A 20,752-nucleotide genomic window follows, 5' to 3' on the forward strand; every position below is an offset into this window, starting at 1 on the left:
AAAAAAAAAATAAAAAAAATACGTATAATAGGTATTGTGGCAAAAAAAAACAACACACTATTATGTAAAAAGGCATATGTATTCCAAACTGATACTAATAAAAAAATACAACTTGTCCCGCAAATAATAAGCCCTCATATTAATATGTCCACAGAAAAATAAAATTATTATACAACTTGGAAGGCAACTATGGAAATATTGAAAAAAATTACTAGGGTATTAAGGGCCCAGAATATATGCTGGGGGGAAGGGGTTAAACAGGGCAGTTTATAGTTGAGCTGGATTGTGTGTATGCACTTATTGTTATACACTGCAGATTTTCCGCACTTACACCTTTCTTACTTATGGTTTTCAATGGATCTGGCACCATCACAGGTTTCATTTCAGGCAGCGAAAAAACTAGAATTGGCCCTGTCAGTAAAAAGTACATTACAAAAGATGCCTCTGGTATAGCTGGTTCTACAGGAAACATCAAGAGGCAAACATAACCAAACAATATGTAGTCTTGACAGCAACGTACGTATTATATTAACCGTAGCTCTTCTGCAATTATATCCTAAGGGCCAAATCAACCAGGTTTCTAAGGGTCCTATTAGACAAAGGAATTTTTAACGGTTAACTATTAATGATCGCAAATGAGATCGATTTGGAATTACACTGAACGATTAGTGAACAAATGCGGAGCTACAGCGAACAATTAGCAAACGATTAACAATGATTTTAGGGTCAGACCTGATGCTATGTTTACACTAAGTGATAATTCGCCCAAACGATTAACGATTTTGAAGTAACTGTGTTTTTTTTTATAATGATCAGCATTTAGACGGAACAATATATCGTTTGAAAAAATCATTTTAAGGCTACAAACCCACTTGGCGGGTCTGCAGCGAGTCCCCTCGCTGCGTATTTGCAGCAAGACTCGCTGCAGATCCCGGCCCTATACTTTCAATGGCAGACAAACAAGCAGCAGGGATGTACATCCCTGCCACGAGTTTGTCTGCAGCCCACCCCATTAACCCCCCGGCCGCCGGAGCTGATACTTCACCTGATCTCAGCTCCGGCTTGCTTTGGCGGTTCCCGGGGTCTTCAGCAAGCCAGAGCGGGGACCAGGTGAAGTATATGCTCCAGCCAGCTGCTCGCCCGCAGCCCCGACCGCCTGATCGCCCCCCCGATCGCTCGGACGCCCCCCCCCCGTCCAATCGCCCCCCTGTAGCCCCAATCACCCACCTGCAGCATATACTTCACCTGGTCCCCGCTCCGGCTTGCTGAAGACACCGGGAACCGCCGAAGCAAGCCGGAGCCGGGATTAGGTGAAGTATCAGCTCCGGCGGCCAGGGGGTTAATGGGGTGGGCTGCAGACAAACTCGCAGCAGGGATGTACATCCCCTGCTGCGTGTTTGTCTGCCATTGAAAGTATAGGGCCGGGATCTGCAGCGAGTCTCGCTGCAAATATGCAGTGAGGGGACTCGCTGCAGATCCACCAGGTGGGTTTGTAGCCTAAGATCTCATAAGCCTCTAACACATAGTGTGAATTGGTGAAACACTGTTTACACGAATCGATCAGCGAATTTTTAGCCAACGACGATTTGAGAACATATTGAAAGATTGCAATGAACGATTTCTCATTCGTCACTTGAGCGTTCGCTGTGTTTACACGAGCCGATTATCGCTCAATTGCGATCGTTATCGTGAAAACTTGAACGATAATCGTTCCGTGTAACTGTAAACGCACCATAAGTCAAGAATTTTTCTATTGTTGCCTGATATTACACATATTTCTGCACGATAATTGTCCTGTGTAATAGGGGCCTAGGAGTTCTGAAGGTATGTGTATTATGAAATGAGTGACGTTACCCTGATTAGAACTGGGTATTAGGGCAAACTGGGAAGATGGCACAAGCAAGAGGCTTGATAAAAGAGAATATTCATACAGAAGAGGGAGGAGGAAGGAGAGGTGAGGCGTGCCAGAGCACGGCACGAGAGCTACATCACGACTCCTCGAGTCAGATCCGAGTGTTGGCAGATTCCTTTTACCATATTTGCTATGGCAGCAGGTGGAACTGTTTGAACTATTACAAAATTACAGTAAATGGTGTAAATGAAAATAAATACCAAACGCTATAATTGCGGATTTTTGGTCACATAACATAAAAGGGAAAAAAAATAAAAAAAGGTGATGAAAAAGCATTCATTTGTTAGGAAAAACTGATACATTTTTAAAAGTAGTAAAATAAAACAAAAGCTACCCTATTTCCCTGAAAATAAGGCATAGTGCAGGGTTTACATGATACCTTATATTAAGTTATCTCCCTAATCCAAGACCCCCTCCACCACCAGGGTTATTTCTAGTTATGCTGGTTTGTGATGACAACTATTGTACAGTATATAATAAATATATATATATATTTTTTTTGGGGGGGGGGGGTAAACAATAAGTGTAAATTCTCCATGGAAAAATAAGACATCCCCTGAAAATAAGACATAGTGCCTCTTTGGGAGCAAAAATTAATATAAGACACTGTCTTATTTTCAGGAAAACATGGTATATAAACTGGGTATCACAGAATACAGATAACAGGTCTGTTTTACCATAACTTGCATGGCACAAAAACCAAGCCAAAACCCTCAAATTAGCAAAATGATTATTTTTGTTTTTGTAGTACTCTACTATCACTGTGAGTCCCATAGAGGGTGAATGGGCCACATCGGGATCAGCAGTGAGATCCACTGCTAATCCGGAAGTTCAGGTTCCATGGGTATGAAGATGCAATGAGAATGTAATGCGTGTGACCCCTATTACATCCAATGGGGGTCACATGCATTATAGCAAAACTTAAGTGTAAAATACATACAAACAAGTAAATAATGAATATCTTACTTGGCAGCAATGTGAAGTAAACTTCGTTTTACTCTTCCAAATGCATAGTTGACATCAAACTTAGAATTTGAAAGCAATTCCAGAACAGATCTGAATGAATAAAAACAGTAACATGCTTTTAGACAAAAAATTTATTTTACTACAAATAGATCAACAGTATAAAAAGATGTTTCAGTCACTGCTTAACCTCGGGTCTCATTCTCTTTTTTTTCTTCCAGTAGGTTTTATTTTCATGTAGGGATACGTGTCCATCTGTTACTACCATGTCCATTCATATATATTTTTTTCATTTTTTTTTAAATTTCTTTCTGTTTTCTTTTTAAGATATCACTTTAAAGCGTACCTGTCACTACAAATAAGTTTTGACATATCAGACATGTCAAAGGGTATTGATCACAGTTGGTCTCACTGCTGCCACTCGCTCTGATTAGTAGATATAGTCGGGGAGAGATTGTGGCAGTGGGATCCACTCCCCAGCCATCTGTGCATTCCGTCAAAATTTTTCAATGTAAGTCTATGAGAAAATATCGATGATATGAGCAGCCGGCCGGGGAGTGGATCGCGCTGTCACCATCTCTCCATGGCTATATCATTTGATCAGAGGGAATTATTTTGCCAAGTGTAGTGTGGAAGAACCTGACTGACAAGAATAGTGTGTAACAGGTGAAAGTACGCAAAGACCCGTGGCCTGCCAATGGCTGCTGTCATCAGGTGTCATCATTTACAATTGCTGCCAGCAATCAAAGAATATTTTTGTTAGCTACCATATCTACCGCGATACCCAGTAGCTCGAGGTGACAAAGAGACAGTATGTAGATGGCAGCTTCACCTAGTGATGGGTATTCAGGCAGGACAGTGCCCACGTATATATTGCAGCAAAGGAAAGGACTAACAGAATTTCCCTTTCTCTGAACCCTGGTGGATCAAGTGCAACTTAGGGCCATATTACATGGCCCGTTATTCCGGATAAGTGAGCGCAGATCTGCTAGATCGGCACTCATGGAGCCTATTCCACAGCTCGATAATCGTGCAGAAAGGGCTGTACATATATCATTAGCGATGTCCCTGCAGCCTTTGCCTTATGTGTAAAATTATAAACTTTAGACATACCTGACCATGCTCCCCAGTGTTTTTCTAGCTTCTGCCCGCTCACTCAATAACTAGTTTTTGACGTGACAAGCCGCTTAGCCAATCACTGGCCACGGTGCTGTTCAATCTCGGCCAGTGATTGCCTGTCAGTTCAGAAACTGGCTCTGAGGTTCCAGCAGCGGCTGCGATGAGAAGCTAGAAGAACACAGGGGAGCATGGACAGGCATGTATGACATTTATTATGTTTTTACACAGTCTTCAGCCATCGGCCATGCACTGCTATTACACGTAGCAATGTGCGTGTGGTGGCCAATAATTTTTAGGCAGGATCAAACTAAACGATCTGCCGATGATTTGCCAATAGAGATGAGCGAACCGGGTTCGGGTTCGAGTCGATCCGAACCCGAACGTTCGGTATTTGATTAGCTGGGGCTGCTGAACTTGGATAAAGCTCTAAGGTTGTCTGGAAAATATGGATACAGCCAATGACTATATCCATGTTTTCTACACAGCCTTAGGGCTTTATCCAAGTTCAGCAGCCACCGCTAATCAAATGCCAAAAGTTCGGGTTCAGATCGACTCGAGCATGCTCCAGGTTCGCTCATCTCTATTGGCCAATCATTGTCTTTATTACACGAAATGATAATCTCCCAAATCAGCCTGATTCGGCAGATTATGTAATAGGGCCCCAAGGCCAGCCCTGGGTACCATCAGGAAAATTGCTTTTTTTTAAGTTTTCTACATGAATAGACCGGCACTTCTGCGGGGATGCCGATGCTGCGGTCCATTTTTGGGACCGTGACCTGATTCCTGCGCACAGTGCAGGTCTATTCCCGGGCATCGGGCTAAAGCACTAGAGGTGGGCCCGCCCTTCCCCAGTGTGACATACCCAAAACAAGTGACAGGCTACTCTGCCAATTACTGGCCGAGATTAGACATTGCCGTGGCCAGCGATTGGCTGAGCGTGTGTAGACGTGTGTAGAGGTTTTAGTGGCAGCAGCAGTCAGAAGTGAGAAGAACACTGGGGAGCATGGACAGGTATAAAGTTTATTTTTTGTTTCTTTTTACACAGTTATCAGCCGTCAGCTGTTTTATGAAGCGATGTGCGCCTGGCAACAGATGATTTTTAGGCAGGACCAAAGACACAATCAGCCGAAGATCGTTTTCATTGACTGATCTTTGCTTTTATTATACAGAGCGATAATCTGCTGAATCGACCTATTACGGCAGAATATTGCTCCATGTAAAGGGACCCTTATGGTACAAATAACAATAAGTGTTCTTAAATGTATCATCAGAAGCAGGGGCCAGAAAATACAGCAGATTCAGTGCATTCTCCTTTCTGCCCCTCTGGCTGCTGTGTATGAAAAGTATACATGGCAGCCGGTCACTCACCAGCCTGAGGGGTGGGAGGTGGCAGGAGAGTGAATGCTACAAGGAATCGCTGTGTTACCTCATTCACCTTAATGTGACAACGCTGCAGTTCCTTGCACCGCGGCTACTAAAAGTACCACCTAGTAAACAGGGGCTGGCTGGCAGATTTTAGCCTGGGGGGCAAGCACACGGCACTGGCCCTTGATTGGCAGGCTAGCGGCCCATCCTTCAAGAACCACTCTGTCCCTTACCTGGTATTACCCTCCCCAAATAAGTGCGGGAAAGGAAGATACCACATGCGCCACAGAATTATAGTATTGTGGCCAGTGTTCCCAGCCACAAAAAGCCCTTGTAATTGTCTCACCTCCGGATGAAATGTCTCAAGCCCCTGAGTACTTCTTTAAACCTAGTGGTCTCTCACATGCTATATAGTATGTAATGAGAGCTATCCCAGGATATATATCTATTGGATTAAAGGGAACCTAGCTCAGGTGCACAGCATAGTACCTTAGGGTGCCTTTACACAGAGAGATTTATCTGACAGATGTTTGAAGCCAAAGCCAGGAACAGACTATAAGCAGAGAACAGGTAATAAAGGAAAAACGAGATTTCTCCTCTTTTCAACTCCATTCCTGGCTTTGGCTTCAAAAATCTGTCAGCTAAATCTGTCTGTGTGAATGCACCAGGGGCAGTGCTGTAATCATTTACATTGCCCTTCTGGTTCTCTTATCATGTTACAACCATCAGCCCTGAATCTCTACAGCACCAGCTGTTATCAGAGGATGTACTACAACTCCCAGCATATCCTGAGGGCTGCAGACTGTCAGTAAATGCTGGAAGTTGTAGTGTTTGCAGCTGTTGTACTTGGAGGATTCTTGGTGTATTGTGTACTGGAGGCTTTGTGGGAGATCAGAATACATAGTTCTGTGGGGGCTCAGAACAGAACTGATACCGTTATATACCGTTACTGACCAAATAAAATACACCAGTATATAAGAAACATATATTATCACTGTGACCACAACCATTACCACCCTATACTAACTAATACCACCAAACCATAACTGAGATCCAGTATACCCAGACCAATAATACCAGTATAAAGGAAACAAATATCACAACCCCTTCACCACCGCCGCCATTACTAACTAACATCCACCGTACAAATACCAGGATCATCCACATAGAACATGGGTCTCAAACTCGCGGCCCTCCAGCTGTTGCAAAACTACAATTCCCATCATGCCTGGGACAGCCAAAGCTTTGCTTTGGCTGTCCCAGGCATGATGAGAATTGTAGTTTTGCAACAGCTGGAGGGCCGCGAGTTTGAGACCCCTGCCATAGAAGGTTCTCATTATTAAAATGTGTCTGCTGGTCAAGATATCATGTGTAATCGAAGATACAGAATGAGCTGCTAGATAGGAGAGCCACTTCCTACTATCTATCTATCTCCTATCTATCTATCTATCTATCTATCTATCAGGTATAAGAACACAGACAATAGAGCACACTTGTCAAACTCCGTCCCTCCAGTTGTTACAAAACTACAAATCCCATCATGACTGGACAGATAAAGCATGACGGGAATTGTAGTTTTGCAAAACCTGGAGGGACGGAGTTTGACACCCCTGATAAGTTATAAGACCTTATAAATGATTATAGTGCAGTTACATTCGGTGACTCACAGTAGGCGTCTTCTCTGCATGAAGAGACGTCCACTTTTCTTTTTCTTCTCCATCTGGCTCCGGCCATCATGAAGGCTTCTCTGGCCAGGACTCCTCTCCGGGATCTGCCAGACAGACATTTTAGGCTTCTTGCTCCAGCAACATCCTCATTTGTACATCCCTCCATATAGAATGCCCCCCCCCCCCCGCTGCACATCTCTCCATATAGAAAAGCCCCCCTGCTGTACATCCCCCATATAGAATAGCCCCCCTGCTGTACATCCCCCATATAGAATAGCCCCCACCAGTGCACATCTCTCCATATAGAATAGCCCCCCCCCAGTGCACATCTCTCCATATAGAAAAGCTCCTCTGTGCATCCCCCATATAGAATAGCCCCCCCCTGTGCATTCTCCCTTATAGAATAGCCCCCTGTGCATCCCCCCTCATAGAATAGCCCCCTGTTCATTCTCGCTTATAGAATAGCCCCCCGGTTCATTCTCCCTTATAAAATAGCCCCCCTGTGCATTCTCCCTTATAGAAAAGCCCCCCTGTGCATCCCCCTTATAGAAAAGCCCCCCTGTGCATCCCCCCTTATAGAATAGCCCCCCTGTGCATCCTCCCTCATAGAATAGCCCCCCTGTGCATCCCCCCCTCATAGAACAGCCCCCCTAAGCATCCCCCCTCATAGAATAGCCCCCCTGTCCATCCCCCCTAATAGAATAGCCCCCCTGTGCATCCCCCCTAATAGAATAGCCCCCCTGTGCATCCCCCCTAATAGAATAGCCCCCCTGTGCATCCCCCCTAATAGAATAGCCCCCCTGTGCATCCCCCCTAATAGAATAGCCCCCCTGTGCATCCCCCCTAATAGAATAGCCCCCCTCTGCATCCCCCCTAATAGAATAGCCCCCCTGTGCATCCCCCCTAATAGAATAGCCCCCCTGTGCATCCCCCCTCATAGAATAGCCCCCCTGTGCATCCCCCCTCATAGAATAGCCCCCCTGTGCATCCCCCCTCATAGAATAGCCCCCCTGTGCATCCACCCTCATAGAATAGCCCCCCTGTGCATCCCCCCTAATAGAATAGCCCCCCTGTGCATCCCCCCTAATAGAATAGCCCCCCTGTGCATCCCCCCTCATAGAATAGCCCCCCTGTGCATCCCCCCTTATAGAATAGCCCCCCTGTGCATCCTCCCTGAAGGGGTTAAAAAAAAATAAGAAAAACAACTCACCTCTCCTCGGGCCGGATCTTCAGTCTGCAGCAGCTTCTCCCTGCTGCTGCAGCGCGGCGGCTCCTCTCTCCGCTCTCAGGTCCTCAGCGGCGCGTCAGGGAAGTGACGTCACCGCTGGGGACCTGATGTAGGTGCCTGCAGACGTGCCTGCGCGCGGCACGTCTGCGGCTACTGAAGGGGAACAGGCGGCCTGAAAGAGACTGAGGGAATAGCGCGGCGGCTGGCCGCGCTATTCTTTCAGTCTCAATTATAGCAGAGGGTCGGCCACGGGTCGCGGCCCACTTATTGGTGGGGAAGACCAGCCCGGGGGGCACATGCCCCCTTGCCCCCCGGCCCAGCCCGCCCCTGCTAGTAAACGACAATCAGTGATGAACAGTCACCCCCCGCCAATCGAATATTTATAAGCAGGATAACCAGTCCATATTGTGGGAGCTGTGTGATCACATACCTGTGCTGATCAGCCATTACCATCGGCATCAAGGTGTAAACAGCGGTTTCATTATCTACGAGACACAAGACATTGCATTTTACTAATATGAAATTCTATACAATCATGCAGACCTGTAAACATCTCTATCAGCAGCCTTTTTTTTTGCTTAGTAGCAGCACTACCTCCAGTCTCTGCCAGACTTTCCCATGTAAAACAATGCGTCCTGCCTCCCTATGTTGTAAAACAATAAACACAGTCATACTCCCCCTCACTCAGGCTGTAGCATCTTCCAGTCCCTGCTGCGTTCCGGTTCTGTTGGCTTCCCATGACAGCCCACTATCCGCTTAGCCAATCACAGAGCTAAACGGCATAAAGGGAACCCTGTAGTCGGAGCAGCGGGGGGTAAGTATGTGCTCTTCTACTGGTTCACTGCACAAGGGAGGCAGGAGGGAAATTTTTTATATTTAACAACGGTAAATAACACCCGCTATTTGAACTGTATTTAGAAAATATAACCAGAGCCATAATTGGTTGATATAGGACAACAAGGCTAGTTTGCCAAACAGTTTTGATAGACGAGACTCTGTTTACCATTAGTACCCCAGTACTTATACGGAAAACTGTCAGCTCTACCTTATGCTCGGAGCGGAAAGGTCAAGGAGGTGGGGTTGAGCATCAGAATGCATGCCTCCTCCCTCCCCCACTCCTCCCTGCCATGATTGGCAAACGTACATGGCTCATATTTCAGCTATGACCCATGCACTTCAATCAGCTGAATCAGGGAGGGGTGGAGGAGGGAGGAGGCATGCATTCTGATGCTCAACACCGCCTCCTTAACCCTTTAGCTCTGGGCACAATCTAAAGCTGAAACTTTTAATTTAGGGCCCTTTTCCACCGGACTATTATCGTTCAAATCTAAACAATAATCGTTCGTTTGAATAGCAGCTAACGACTAACGACCGAACGAGAAATTGTCGATTGTTTAATAAGACCTGGAGCTATTTTTATTGTTGCTCGTTCGCTAATCGTTCGCATTGAATAAAAAGTCGTTTGGTCGTTCGCAGTAGTGACGAACGCAATAGCGACGACAAGACGACCGCAAGAGCGATCATAAGTAACGATTATCTTTCCATGTAAATGGGTGAACAACTTCAGGTCTTTCGTAATAGTGGTCGTATGGATTGTTTAACGTTAACGATTATGCAAAAGATAATCGTCCCATGGAATAGGGCCCTTAGGCCATTGTTATAATCAGCTATGTACAGATTACTTGTGATATAATATTACAGTTTATTTGTACTAAGGTTCTGGAGATGGGTTATTGAACTGAGAATTTATTCAGACTGGTGTAACTAAAGTTAGAAAACATGGAGGGTTTTGCCTTCTTCTGGATCAACACTGTACAGTTATGGATTTGATGAATCTCTAGGGGAGAAATAATAGGAAAACTGTCTTTGTTACCCATAGCAACCAATCAAAAATCAGCTTTCATTTAAAGTGATACTGTCACCTCCCTATGGTTTCCCGCACCATCTACAAGCTTAGATGCTGAATATTTGATATATACCTGTATAAGGCTTGTCTGTGTCTTCTATTTGCTCTAAAATCGCTTCATTCCATTGGTGGACAGTGTCACCAAGGCGGGGCTTCACAGCAGTTGGGCCCCATATTCCGGCTGGGTAAAGGGCCCACCTGCTGTGAAGCCACGCCCAGGTGACGCTGTCCACAAATCAAATGAAACAAGAATAAAGGCGGTGACAACATCACTTTAAAATATTCCAGTAAAATGAAAGCCGAGCTCTGATTGGTTGCAGTGGGCAACAAAAATATTAGACAGTTTTTTATTATCCCCCCAGTGATTGCCTATTTTTACCTTTATCAACTACTCATCTTTACATGCGACCAGCGATATGTCACAAGCAATGTGTATATGTCACCAGAAACGTATACACATTCAGCACGGTACCAACCTGTCACCAGAAATGTACATTTCTTCAGGGATGAAGACAACCCCCTTATGATAGGTAGACATCACCATTGATATAGGCACGGCCATCGTGATAGGTACACATCACCAGTGATATAGACACGGCCATCGTGATAGGTATACATCACCATTGATATAGACACGTCCATCGTGATAGGTACACATCACCAGTGACATAGGAAAATCCCTTGTGATACACAGACATCACAATCAATGTTTACACTTCCTTAGTGATATGTACATGCTACAAGGGATGTGTACACCTCACCAGCACTGTAGACACATTTTTTATTATAAAGAAAGATGAGCGAACCGGGTTCGGGTTTGAGTCCATCCGAACCCGAACTTTCGGCATTTGATTAGCGGTGGCTGCTGAAGTTGGATAAAGCCCTAAGGCTATGTGGAAGTCATGGATATAGTCATTGGCTGTATCCATGTTTTCCAGACAACCTTAGAGCTTTATCCAAGTTCAGCAGCCCCGCTAATGAAATACTGAACGATCGGGTTCGGATCGACTCGAACCCGGTTCACTCATCTCTATTTATAAACATACATCACAAAAGATGTATACTTATCCCTCAAGATACATAGACGTTTCCAGCAATGTAGACCTGTCCCCTATGCTACGTACACGTCACTAGCAACGTGAACACATCCCTCGTGAAATGTACAGGTCACCAGTGCTGCAGACAGATCATCAGAGGTACACGTCCCTCCTGATATGTACATCACCAGTATTATACACAGATGTCTAGTGGTACACGTCCCTCCTGATATGTACATCACCAGTATTATACACAGATGTCTAGTGTTACACGTCCCTTCTGATATGTACATCACCACTGCTGTACACAGATCACTAGTGCTACACGTCCCTCCTGTTACATACATGTCACCAGCAATGTGTACATACTCTTTATAATCTGTAGAGGTCATAAATGATGCAGCCACATCCTGGGTGATGCATACTGGTTACCGACACTGTGTACACCGTCACCACAGATGTACTCTTCCCTTGTGATAGGTACCAGGCACATTACAGGTACTCGCCCCCCACTCTGTGCACACGTGACCTCAGCAGGCAGACAGCCCCTATCACCCCAGCAGGCAGACAGCCCCTATCACCCCAGCAGGCAGACAGCCCCTATCACCCCAGCAGGCAGACAGCCCCTATCACCCCAGCAGGCAGACAGCCCCTATCACCCCAGCAGGCAGACAGCCCCTATCACCCCAGCAGGCAGACAGCCCCTATCACCCCAGCAGGCAGACAGCCCCTATCACCCCAGCAGGCAGACAGCCCCTATCACCCCAGCAGGCAGACAGCCCCTATCACCCCAGCAGGCAGACAGCCCCTATCACCCCAGCAGGCAGACAGCCCCTATCACCAGTCAGGTACTCGCCCCCCACTCTGTGCACACGTGACCCCAGCAGGCAGACAGCACTAGGACCCATTACCTTCCGGCAGCTCCACAGTCCGAGCTCGGCGCAGGGATCGGGTGAGGCGGTTGAGCTGCTCCATGGCTTTCTCCATACTAGGGGAGCGCAGCCCCCACTAGCACACTCCGTCCCCTGCGCCCCCGGCCGGATGAGAGGAGTCCAGCCAGCTCTGAGGTAGGACGAGGAGGCGTGGTCAGCTGTCACGCCCGGGGACAACAAGGGGAGTCCCCACCTCTCACAGCCATCCTGTCTCTACTCCATAACCTACTCAGCCGGTTCCTTCTGCCGTGTGACCAACACACTGAGCGGGGCAGCTTCCGACCTGCGCTCTTCTCAGGCTCCGAGGAGCTCTCGGGATCTGTAGTTCATTCGCGTGAACCCAGGTGGAGAACAGCGACTACGTCCCTCCTGTCCAGACTACAACCCCCAGAAGTCAGTGCGCGCCGCGGTTACTAGGGGTGTTCCTGAGATGTTATTGTGATGATGTCTGACAGTGCTCAGCCAATAGGCATGCCGGGAGTACCGGCCGGGCGCTGCAGGCTCCTCCTCACAGCCCAGCTTCCTGCTACGGTTATGGCTCCCAGGGAGTGCGGCGTCTGCTGTGTGCTATCCGGACTAGGCAGAAAGAGGAGGCAAACACAGCCAGCCCGATAGTGGGGGAGACGCGCCCACCCTCAGCACCACACAGTACACGGGGAGCAGACCACCCTCAGCGCCACACAGTACACGGGGAGCAGACCACCCTCAGCACCACACAGTACACGGGGAGCAGACCACCCTCAGCACCACACAGTACACGGGGAGCAGACCACCCTCAGCACCACACAGTACACGGGGAGCAGACCACCCTCAGCGCCACACAGTACACGGGGAGCAGACCACCCTCAGCGCCACACAGTACAGGGGAGCAGACCACCCTCAGCGCCACACAGTACAGGGGAGCAGACCACCCTCAGCACCACACAGTACACGGGGAGCAGATCACCCTCAGCGCCACACAGTACAGGGGAGCAGACCACCCTCAGCACCACACAGTACACGGGGAGCAGACCATTCAGCACCACACAGTACACGGGGAGCAGATCACCCTCAGCGCCACACAGTACACGAGGAGCAGACCACCCTCAGCACCACACAGTACAGGGGAGCAGACCACCCTCAGCACCACACAGTACACGGGGAGCAGACCACCCTCAGCACCACACAGTACACGGGGAGCAGACCACCCTCAGCGCCACACAGTACACGGGGAGCAGACCATTCAGCACCACACAGTACACGGGGAGCAGATCACCCTCAGCGCCACACAGTACACGAGGAGCAGACCACCCTCAGCACCACACAGTACAGGGGAGCAGACCACCCTCAGCACCACACAGTACACGGGGAGCAGACCACCCTCAGCACCACACAGTACACGGGGAGCAGACCACCCTCAGCGCCACACAGTACAGGGGAGCAGACCACCCTCAGCGCCACACAGTACACGGGGAGCAGACCACTCAGCGCCACACAGTACACGGGGAGCAGACCACCCTCAGCGCCACACAGTACACGGGGAGCAGACCACTCAGCACCACACAGTACATGGGGAGCAGACGACCCTCAGCGCCACACAGTACACGGGGAGCAGACCACCCTCAGCACCACACAGTACACGGGGAGCAGACCACCCTCAGCGCCACACAGTACACGGGGAGCAGACCACCCTCAGCACCACACAGTACACGGGGAGCAGACCACTCAGCACCACACAGTACACGGGGAGCAGACCACCCACAGCGCCACACAGTACACGGGGAGCAGACCACTCAGCACCACACAGTACACGGGGAGCAGACCACCCTCAGCGCCACACAGTACACGGGGAGCAGACCACTCAGCACCACACAGTACACGGGGAGCAGATCACCCTCAGCACCACACAGTACACGGGTAGCAGACAACCCTCAGCGCCACACAGTACACGGGGAGCAGACCACCCTCAGCGCCACACAGTACACGGGGAGCAGACCACCCTCAGCACCACACAGTACACGGGGAGCAGACCACCCTCAGCACCACACAGTACATGGGGAGCAGACCACCCTCAGCGCCACACAGTACAGGGGGGCAGACCACCCTCAGCACCACACAGTACACGGGGAGCAGACCATTCAGCACCACACAGTACACGGGGAGCAGATCACCCTCAGCGCCACACAGTACACGAGGAGCAGACCACCCTCAGCACCACACAGTACAGGGGAGCAGACCACCCTCAGCACCACACAGTACACGTGGAGCAGACCACCCTCAGCACCACACAGTACACGGGGAGCAGACCACCCTCAGCGCCACACAGTACACGGGGAGCAGACCATTCAGCACCACACAGTACACGGGGAGCAGATCACCCTCAGCGCCACACAGTACACGAGGAGCAGACCACCCTCAGCACCACACAGTACAGGGGAGCAGACCACCCTCAGCACCACACAGTACACGTGGAGCAGACCACCCTCAGCACCACACAGTACACGGGGAGCAGACCACCCTCAGCGCCACACAGTACAGGGGAGCAGACCACCCTCAGCGCCACACAGTACACGGGGAGCAGACCACCCTCAGCGCCACACAGTACAGGGGAGCAGACCACCCTCAGCACCACACAGTACACGGGGAGCAGACCACCCTCAGCACCACACAGTACACGGGGAGCAGTCCACCCTCAGCACCACACAGTACACGGGGAGCAGACCACCCTCAGCACCACACAGTACACGGGGAGCAGACCACCCTCAGCACCACACAGTACACGGGGAGCAGACCACCCTCAGCACCACACAGTACACGTGGAGCAGACTACCCTCAGCACCACACAGTACACGGGGAGCAGACCACCCTCAGCGCCACACAGTACAGGGGAGCAGACCACCCTCAGCACCACACAGTACACGGGGAGCAGACCACCCTCAGCACCACACAGTACACGGGGAGCAGACCACCCTCAGCACCACACAGTACACGGGGAGCAGACCACCCTCAGCACCACACAGTACACGGGGAGCAGACCACCCTCAGCACCACACAGTACAGGGGAGCAGACCACCCTCAGCGCCACACAGTACACGGGGAGCAGACCACCCTCAGCGCCACACAGTACACGGGGAGCAGATCACCCTCAGCGCCACACAGTACACGGGGAGCAGACCACCCTCAGCGCCACACAGTACAGGGGAGCAGACCACCCTCAGCGCCACACAGTACACGGGGAGCAGACCACCCTCAGCGCCACACAGTACACGGGGAGCAGACCACCCTCAGCGCCACACAGTACAGGGGAGCAGACCACCCTCAGCGCCACACAGTACACGGGGAGCAGACCACCCTCGGCGCCACACAGTACACGGGGAGCAGACCACCCTCGGCGCCACACAGTACACGGGGAGCAGACCACCCTCGGCGCCACACAGTACACGGGGAGCAGACCACCCTCGGCGCCACACAGTACAAGGGGAGCAGACCACCCTCAGCGCCACACAGTACAGGGGAGCAGACCACCCTCAGCGCCACACAGTACACGGGGAGCAGACCACCCTCAGCGCCACACAGTACACGGGGAGCAGACCACCCTCAGCGCCACACAGTACACGGGGAGCAGACCACCCTCAGCACCACACAGTACACAGGGAGCAGACCACCCTCAACACCACACAGTACACGGGGAGCAGACCACCCTCAGCACCATACATCTACAGGCACAGCCGCACAGCTATTATGGGGAGCAGACCACTCTCAGCACCAGCCCATGGATTCTGACCCACACACAATGGAGCCCTTGAAGTGCCTAGAAGGGTTAATAAATCATGTCCCATATTACATAATGTATTAGATAGGACTCACTAAGGCACTGTTCACATTTGTTGTGTTCTGCACCAAAACAAATGGTAAAAACAACTAAAAACTACCAGTGGGTCCATTAGCCGCACACAACAGACCCCACTGACTGTAGTAGAGTCAGTCAGCTTGCTGGCATCTCTGGTTCTCCAGTCCTCTGCCGCTGCTCTAACTTCGGACCCCCACCTCCTATAAAATGATTGACAGCCGGAGAAGGCAGGGCCTGAAGATACAGCCAGCATGAGTACTGGAGAGCCAGATACCGGATCACAAGCAGAGTGGCTGGTAAGTATAGACTGCTGCTTGTGATCTGGAAACTGACAGCACAGACATGTCTGTCTGTTTCCCTTTATTAAGGGTACGTTCACACTTACCAGATCTGCAGCTGATTTTCTGCTGCAGATCCGCAGCAGATTTCATTTAAATAACTGAACACAGCATCAAATCTGCTGCGGATCCTGTAGGTGTGAACGCACCCTAACTGCACAAACCTGTTTACACAGGGAGATGTACAGCCGACAGATACATTTTTAAGCAGGCTCAAAAGATGCGATCAGACGAGGATCAGGCGTTTGTTCGATCTTCAGCTAATCAATGTTACTTTTATACAGACCGATTATCGGCTGCAGGAGCGTTTCTAGCGGCTCTCCTGTCTGATAATTGTCCCATGTAAAAGGACCATTAATCTTTTGCTCTTTTGAGTCCATAAATAAAGGACTGCCTTCTCTGTGAGCGAGCAGATAAGCGGGGCTTCCTGCATTTGGTCTCTTTTTCAACCAGCACAAGACTAAAAAGCTGCCTTCTGGAGACAGGACCTGGATACAAGTAAGTATGTAATTTGCAAACTTGCTTTATATCACATCTACTGTTATTTTAGATTTTGAAAGTCATAACGACAGTGACGCTTTAATTTTTAGTACATTACTATGGGAAAACCATTCTGCCAGAGCAAGCCTTTAGAGATCTACTTTACAGCAGCCTCATGGACATAGGAACAATAGTCTGGAGTTGACCCTACTAAGAGAATATTCTAGACATACTAGAATACTGTGAATGGCTTGATTCCATCTTACCTATATACTGGTGTCCAGGGGCGTAGCTAGGATTCATGGCCACAATGAGAACTGCAAGATTTCAGGATTGCTGCATAACGTAAATACTAAAATGGAAGATCAGAAACAAAGATCAAGTCCACAGAAACAAAGATCTGCAGCAGATCCGCAGCAGATTTGATGGTGCAGATTTGATGCTGTGTTCAGTTATTTAAATGAAATCTAAATACGCTGCGGATCAGGTAAGTGTGAACGTACCCATAAAATGTATTCAAAGAGAACCTGTCACCCCATGACTACCAACTGAGCTGGCAGCACCACTGGATAGATAATAATAAAAGCATTCAGAACATATCTTTGTTGTCTGTCTCTGTTTTTATTCCTATAAAGTCACCTTTATATGGACCATGAAATGTTCCCTGGGCCCTTACTGTGCTGTATACCCACCCCTGCATAATCAGTAACGTGTACTGTGCCAAAAACACAGTCAGGCACATTTAGGGTCCTATTCCACGGGCTGAGGAGGGCCCGATCAACGATGTAACGACGTTTACTGGGCCTATTCCACGGCCCGATGATCGTTGAGGAAGGGCTGCAGGGACATCGTTACTTCTTCTCCGCGCTGTCTTCATCCCCGGGAACCCGCGCTCTATCTTCAGAATGGCCGGTCAGCTGACAGGCCACACTCAGCCAATCACAGGCCACGGAGGTCCCGGCCTGTGATTGGCTGAGCGCTCCGTCAGCTGACCGGCCATTCTGAAGATAGAGCGCGCGGGGCCCGGGGATGAAGACAGCGCGGAGAAGAAGCCTGGACAGGTAATGTATGATGCTGCTTCTCAAATCGTCAGTCGCCCGCCACGCACCGCTATTCAACCGTAGCGATGCGCGGTGGGGGAACGATGATTTTAGGTCTGGCCCTAAATGAACGATCAGCCAATGACACGATCATCGGCTGATCGTTCTCTCTATTTCACCGATCGGCCGAATCAGGCCAAATGGGGCCAATCCGGCCGATTATTGTTACTGTGGAATAGGGCCCTTACTTTTGTTTTAGTATAGTTTATGTATTAGAAGAATGAGAGGGGATAATGTTTTGTATTTTTATGGAGAGATCTGTTTTCAAATGAAATGTTTACTTTTTTGTTCTTTTTTTTCCACTTTTTTTAGTTCCCCTATGGGCCTTGCACAAGGAATCATTCAATTGTTTTAATAGTACACAGGCCTGTATTTAGAGTTCATGCTGCCCTAGACTGGGGTACCTGGGGCCCACCAGAGGAAATGATCCTTGGGGCCCATCTATATAGAACCAGTGAGACACGACCTGTTGACCCGCTCCTTTCCTGGATTCATCTGTATCTGTGACAAATCCCTTGTGAATAATATTTTTAGTCTAACTAAAACTCTCAGGACAACCCTTTAATAAATAACTGTGCAGAGTGGGGAGTGCATGGGGAAGGGGCAGGGGAGAAACGGGGGGGCAGGAGGAGCAGCTGGGGTGACGGGGAGAAGCTGGGAGGCAGGGGGAGCAACTGGGGGCAGAGGGAGAAGCTGGGGTGACAGGAGGAGAAGCTGGGGGCAGGGGGAGAAGCTGGGGTGACGGGGAGAAGATGAGGGGAGGCAGGGGGAGTTCATGGGGGGAAGGGACGGGAAGAAGCTGGGGGGCAGGTGGTGACTGGGGATAGGGAGGCAGCTGGAGGTGACTGGGGAAGGGAGGCAGCTGGGGGTGATGGGATAGGGAGGCAGCTGGGGGTGACGGGAAGGGAGGCAGCTGGGGGTGACGGGAAGGGAGGCAGCTGGGGGTGACGGGATAGGGAGGCAGCTGGGGGTGACGAGATAGGGAGGCAGCTGGGGAAAGGGGAGCAGCTGGGGTGACTGGGGAGGGGAGGTAGCTGTGGGTGATGGGGAGCAGCTTGGGTGACGGGGCGCAGCTGGGGTGACAGGGCGCATCTAGGGGGAGCAGTTGGGGTGGCAGTGGTCAGGGGAGAAACGGGGGGCAGGGGGAGAAGTTGTGGGGCAGGGGAGAAGCTGGGGTGGCAGGGGGAGGAGATGGTTAACGGGAAGCAGCTGGGGTGACAGGGGGAGAAGCTGGGGAGGCAGGGGGAGTGCATGGGGGAAGGGGCAGGGGAGAAGCTGGGGGGGGCAGGAGGAGCAGCTGAGGTGACGGGGAGAGGCTGGGGGGCAGAGGGAGAAGCTGGGGTGACAGGAGGAGAGGCTGGGGGCAGGGGGAGAAGCTGGGGTGATGGTGAGAAGATGAGGGGTGGCAGGGGGAGTAGCTGGGGGAAGGGGCAGGGGGAGTAGCTGGGGGAAGGGGAAGGGGGAGAAGCTGGGGTGATGGGGAGAAGCTGGGGGCAGGGGGAGCAACTGGGGGGCAGGGGGAGAAGCTGGGGGGCAAGGGGGGGGGAGCAGCCGGGGGGAAGAGGGAAAGGTTGGGAGGACGAATAAGAGGCCGGGAGGCCGGACCACGGGTGCCTAGTGGCAAATACGGCCCTGAGAGTACACTGCAATACTATTGTGTACTTTTGAGTGTAGTTTTTATCGGCACTCTGCTAGTACAGCCTGCCTATAGCAGATCTAACATGGAAGCCACAGAGGGCATCAGAGAGCCCGTGCCATGACAACCGATTGGCCTAGGTGCTAAAAGCTTAACGCTAGCCTAATGCTTTTGTCGCTATTAATAATGGCATCTAGAGCGCTGAAGGGGTTATACAGGAGTAGAAAAAACACAATTACTTTCTTTCAAAAACAGCATCACCCCTGTCCTCAGGTTGTGTGTGGTATTACAATCCAACTCCATTCGCATTATTAGAACTGAGCTGCAAACCACACAAACAAACTGAGGACAAGACTGGTGCTGTTTCTGGAAGAAAGCGGCCATGTTTTTCTAAGCCTGAATAACCCCTTAAAACAACTGGCATCGAAATGACTATGGGTGTTAGTTGCGGCAGATGGCATCCAACAAGTATGGGGCAGACTCAGCTCTTTAGCCTTCCTCATACTGACTTTGCCTACATTATGACCTACTAGTGTGTATTTTGGGTAAGGTGTTAAAATTTATTTAATTCCAGGCTGTAATGAAACAAAACAGGAAAAAACAACAACAAAGGGAGTAGATACTTTCTCAAGGAATGGTATATGTAAAAGTTTAAAGGGATATTCTCATCTCAACTAACATAGTTATACTTGTAGATCTTCTCAAGCTAAATATTTTTTTCGCAAATACAGACACAAATACATTTATCAAATTTGCCTCCTTCTCCTCATATGCTGCTCATTTCCTCCCATTGTTGACAGCATGTTGTCTAGGTTACCGACCGTCACTTTGCTCTAAAAGCAGTGGTCTGTCTAATATATGTATATATATATATATATATATATATATATATATATATATACACACATTTATATATACTTTACAGAATATATAAAGTAGAACTGTCTCTGTTGCCCCTAGCAACCAATCAGATTCCACTTTTCTTTCCTCACAGATTATTTAGAAAATGAAAGGTGGAATTTTAGTCTGATGGTGGTAGTCAGTAACCTACACAATGATCTGTCACTAATAGGAGGGAAAGAGCAGCATATCAGGAGAATGAGACAAGTTTGCTAAATGAATGTATTCATAAAAATATTTAACGTGAGATGCCCTACAAGAATAACTATATTAATTGAGATAGGAGTACCCCTTTAACAGTTGTGTTGTGAGTAGGCCTAAGATCTTTGTATTCCTATTC

The 20,752-nt window shown here is 49.5% G+C and overlaps 1 protein-coding gene across 6 annotated transcripts in view; it reads right to left on the reverse strand.

Annotated features, from left to right (window-relative positions):
* Positions 1-20,752, reverse strand: part of HACE1 (HECT domain and ankyrin repeat containing E3 ubiquitin protein ligase 1) — a 153,310-nt gene that overhangs the window by 92,863 nt on the left and 39,695 nt on the right. For 2 of the 6 annotated variants that reach the window (XM_069974773.1, XM_069974774.1), the window contains exons 5-7: positions 17,043-17,128; positions 8,685-8,739; positions 2,879-2,968 (exon numbers count right to left, since the gene is read on the reverse strand). In XM_069974773.1, coding sequence (XP_069830874.1) covers positions 2,879-2,968; positions 8,685-8,739; positions 17,043-17,079 — 182 coding nt within the window. In that variant the 5' untranslated portion in view covers positions 17,080-17,128. Of the gene's footprint in view, positions 1-2,878; positions 2,969-8,684; positions 8,740-12,108; positions 12,525-17,042; positions 17,129-20,752 lie in introns of those variants that run through there. The other 4 variants (XM_069974776.1, XM_069974772.1, XR_011363621.1 and 1 more) reach the window with 3 other exon arrangements.

This window comes from Dendropsophus ebraccatus, chromosome 6 (genome assembly GCF_027789765.1).
Source record: "Dendropsophus ebraccatus isolate aDenEbr1 chromosome 6, aDenEbr1.pat, whole genome shotgun sequence".
In the NCBI taxonomy this organism is placed as follows: Eukaryota; Metazoa; Chordata; class Amphibia; order Anura; family Hylidae; genus Dendropsophus; species Dendropsophus ebraccatus.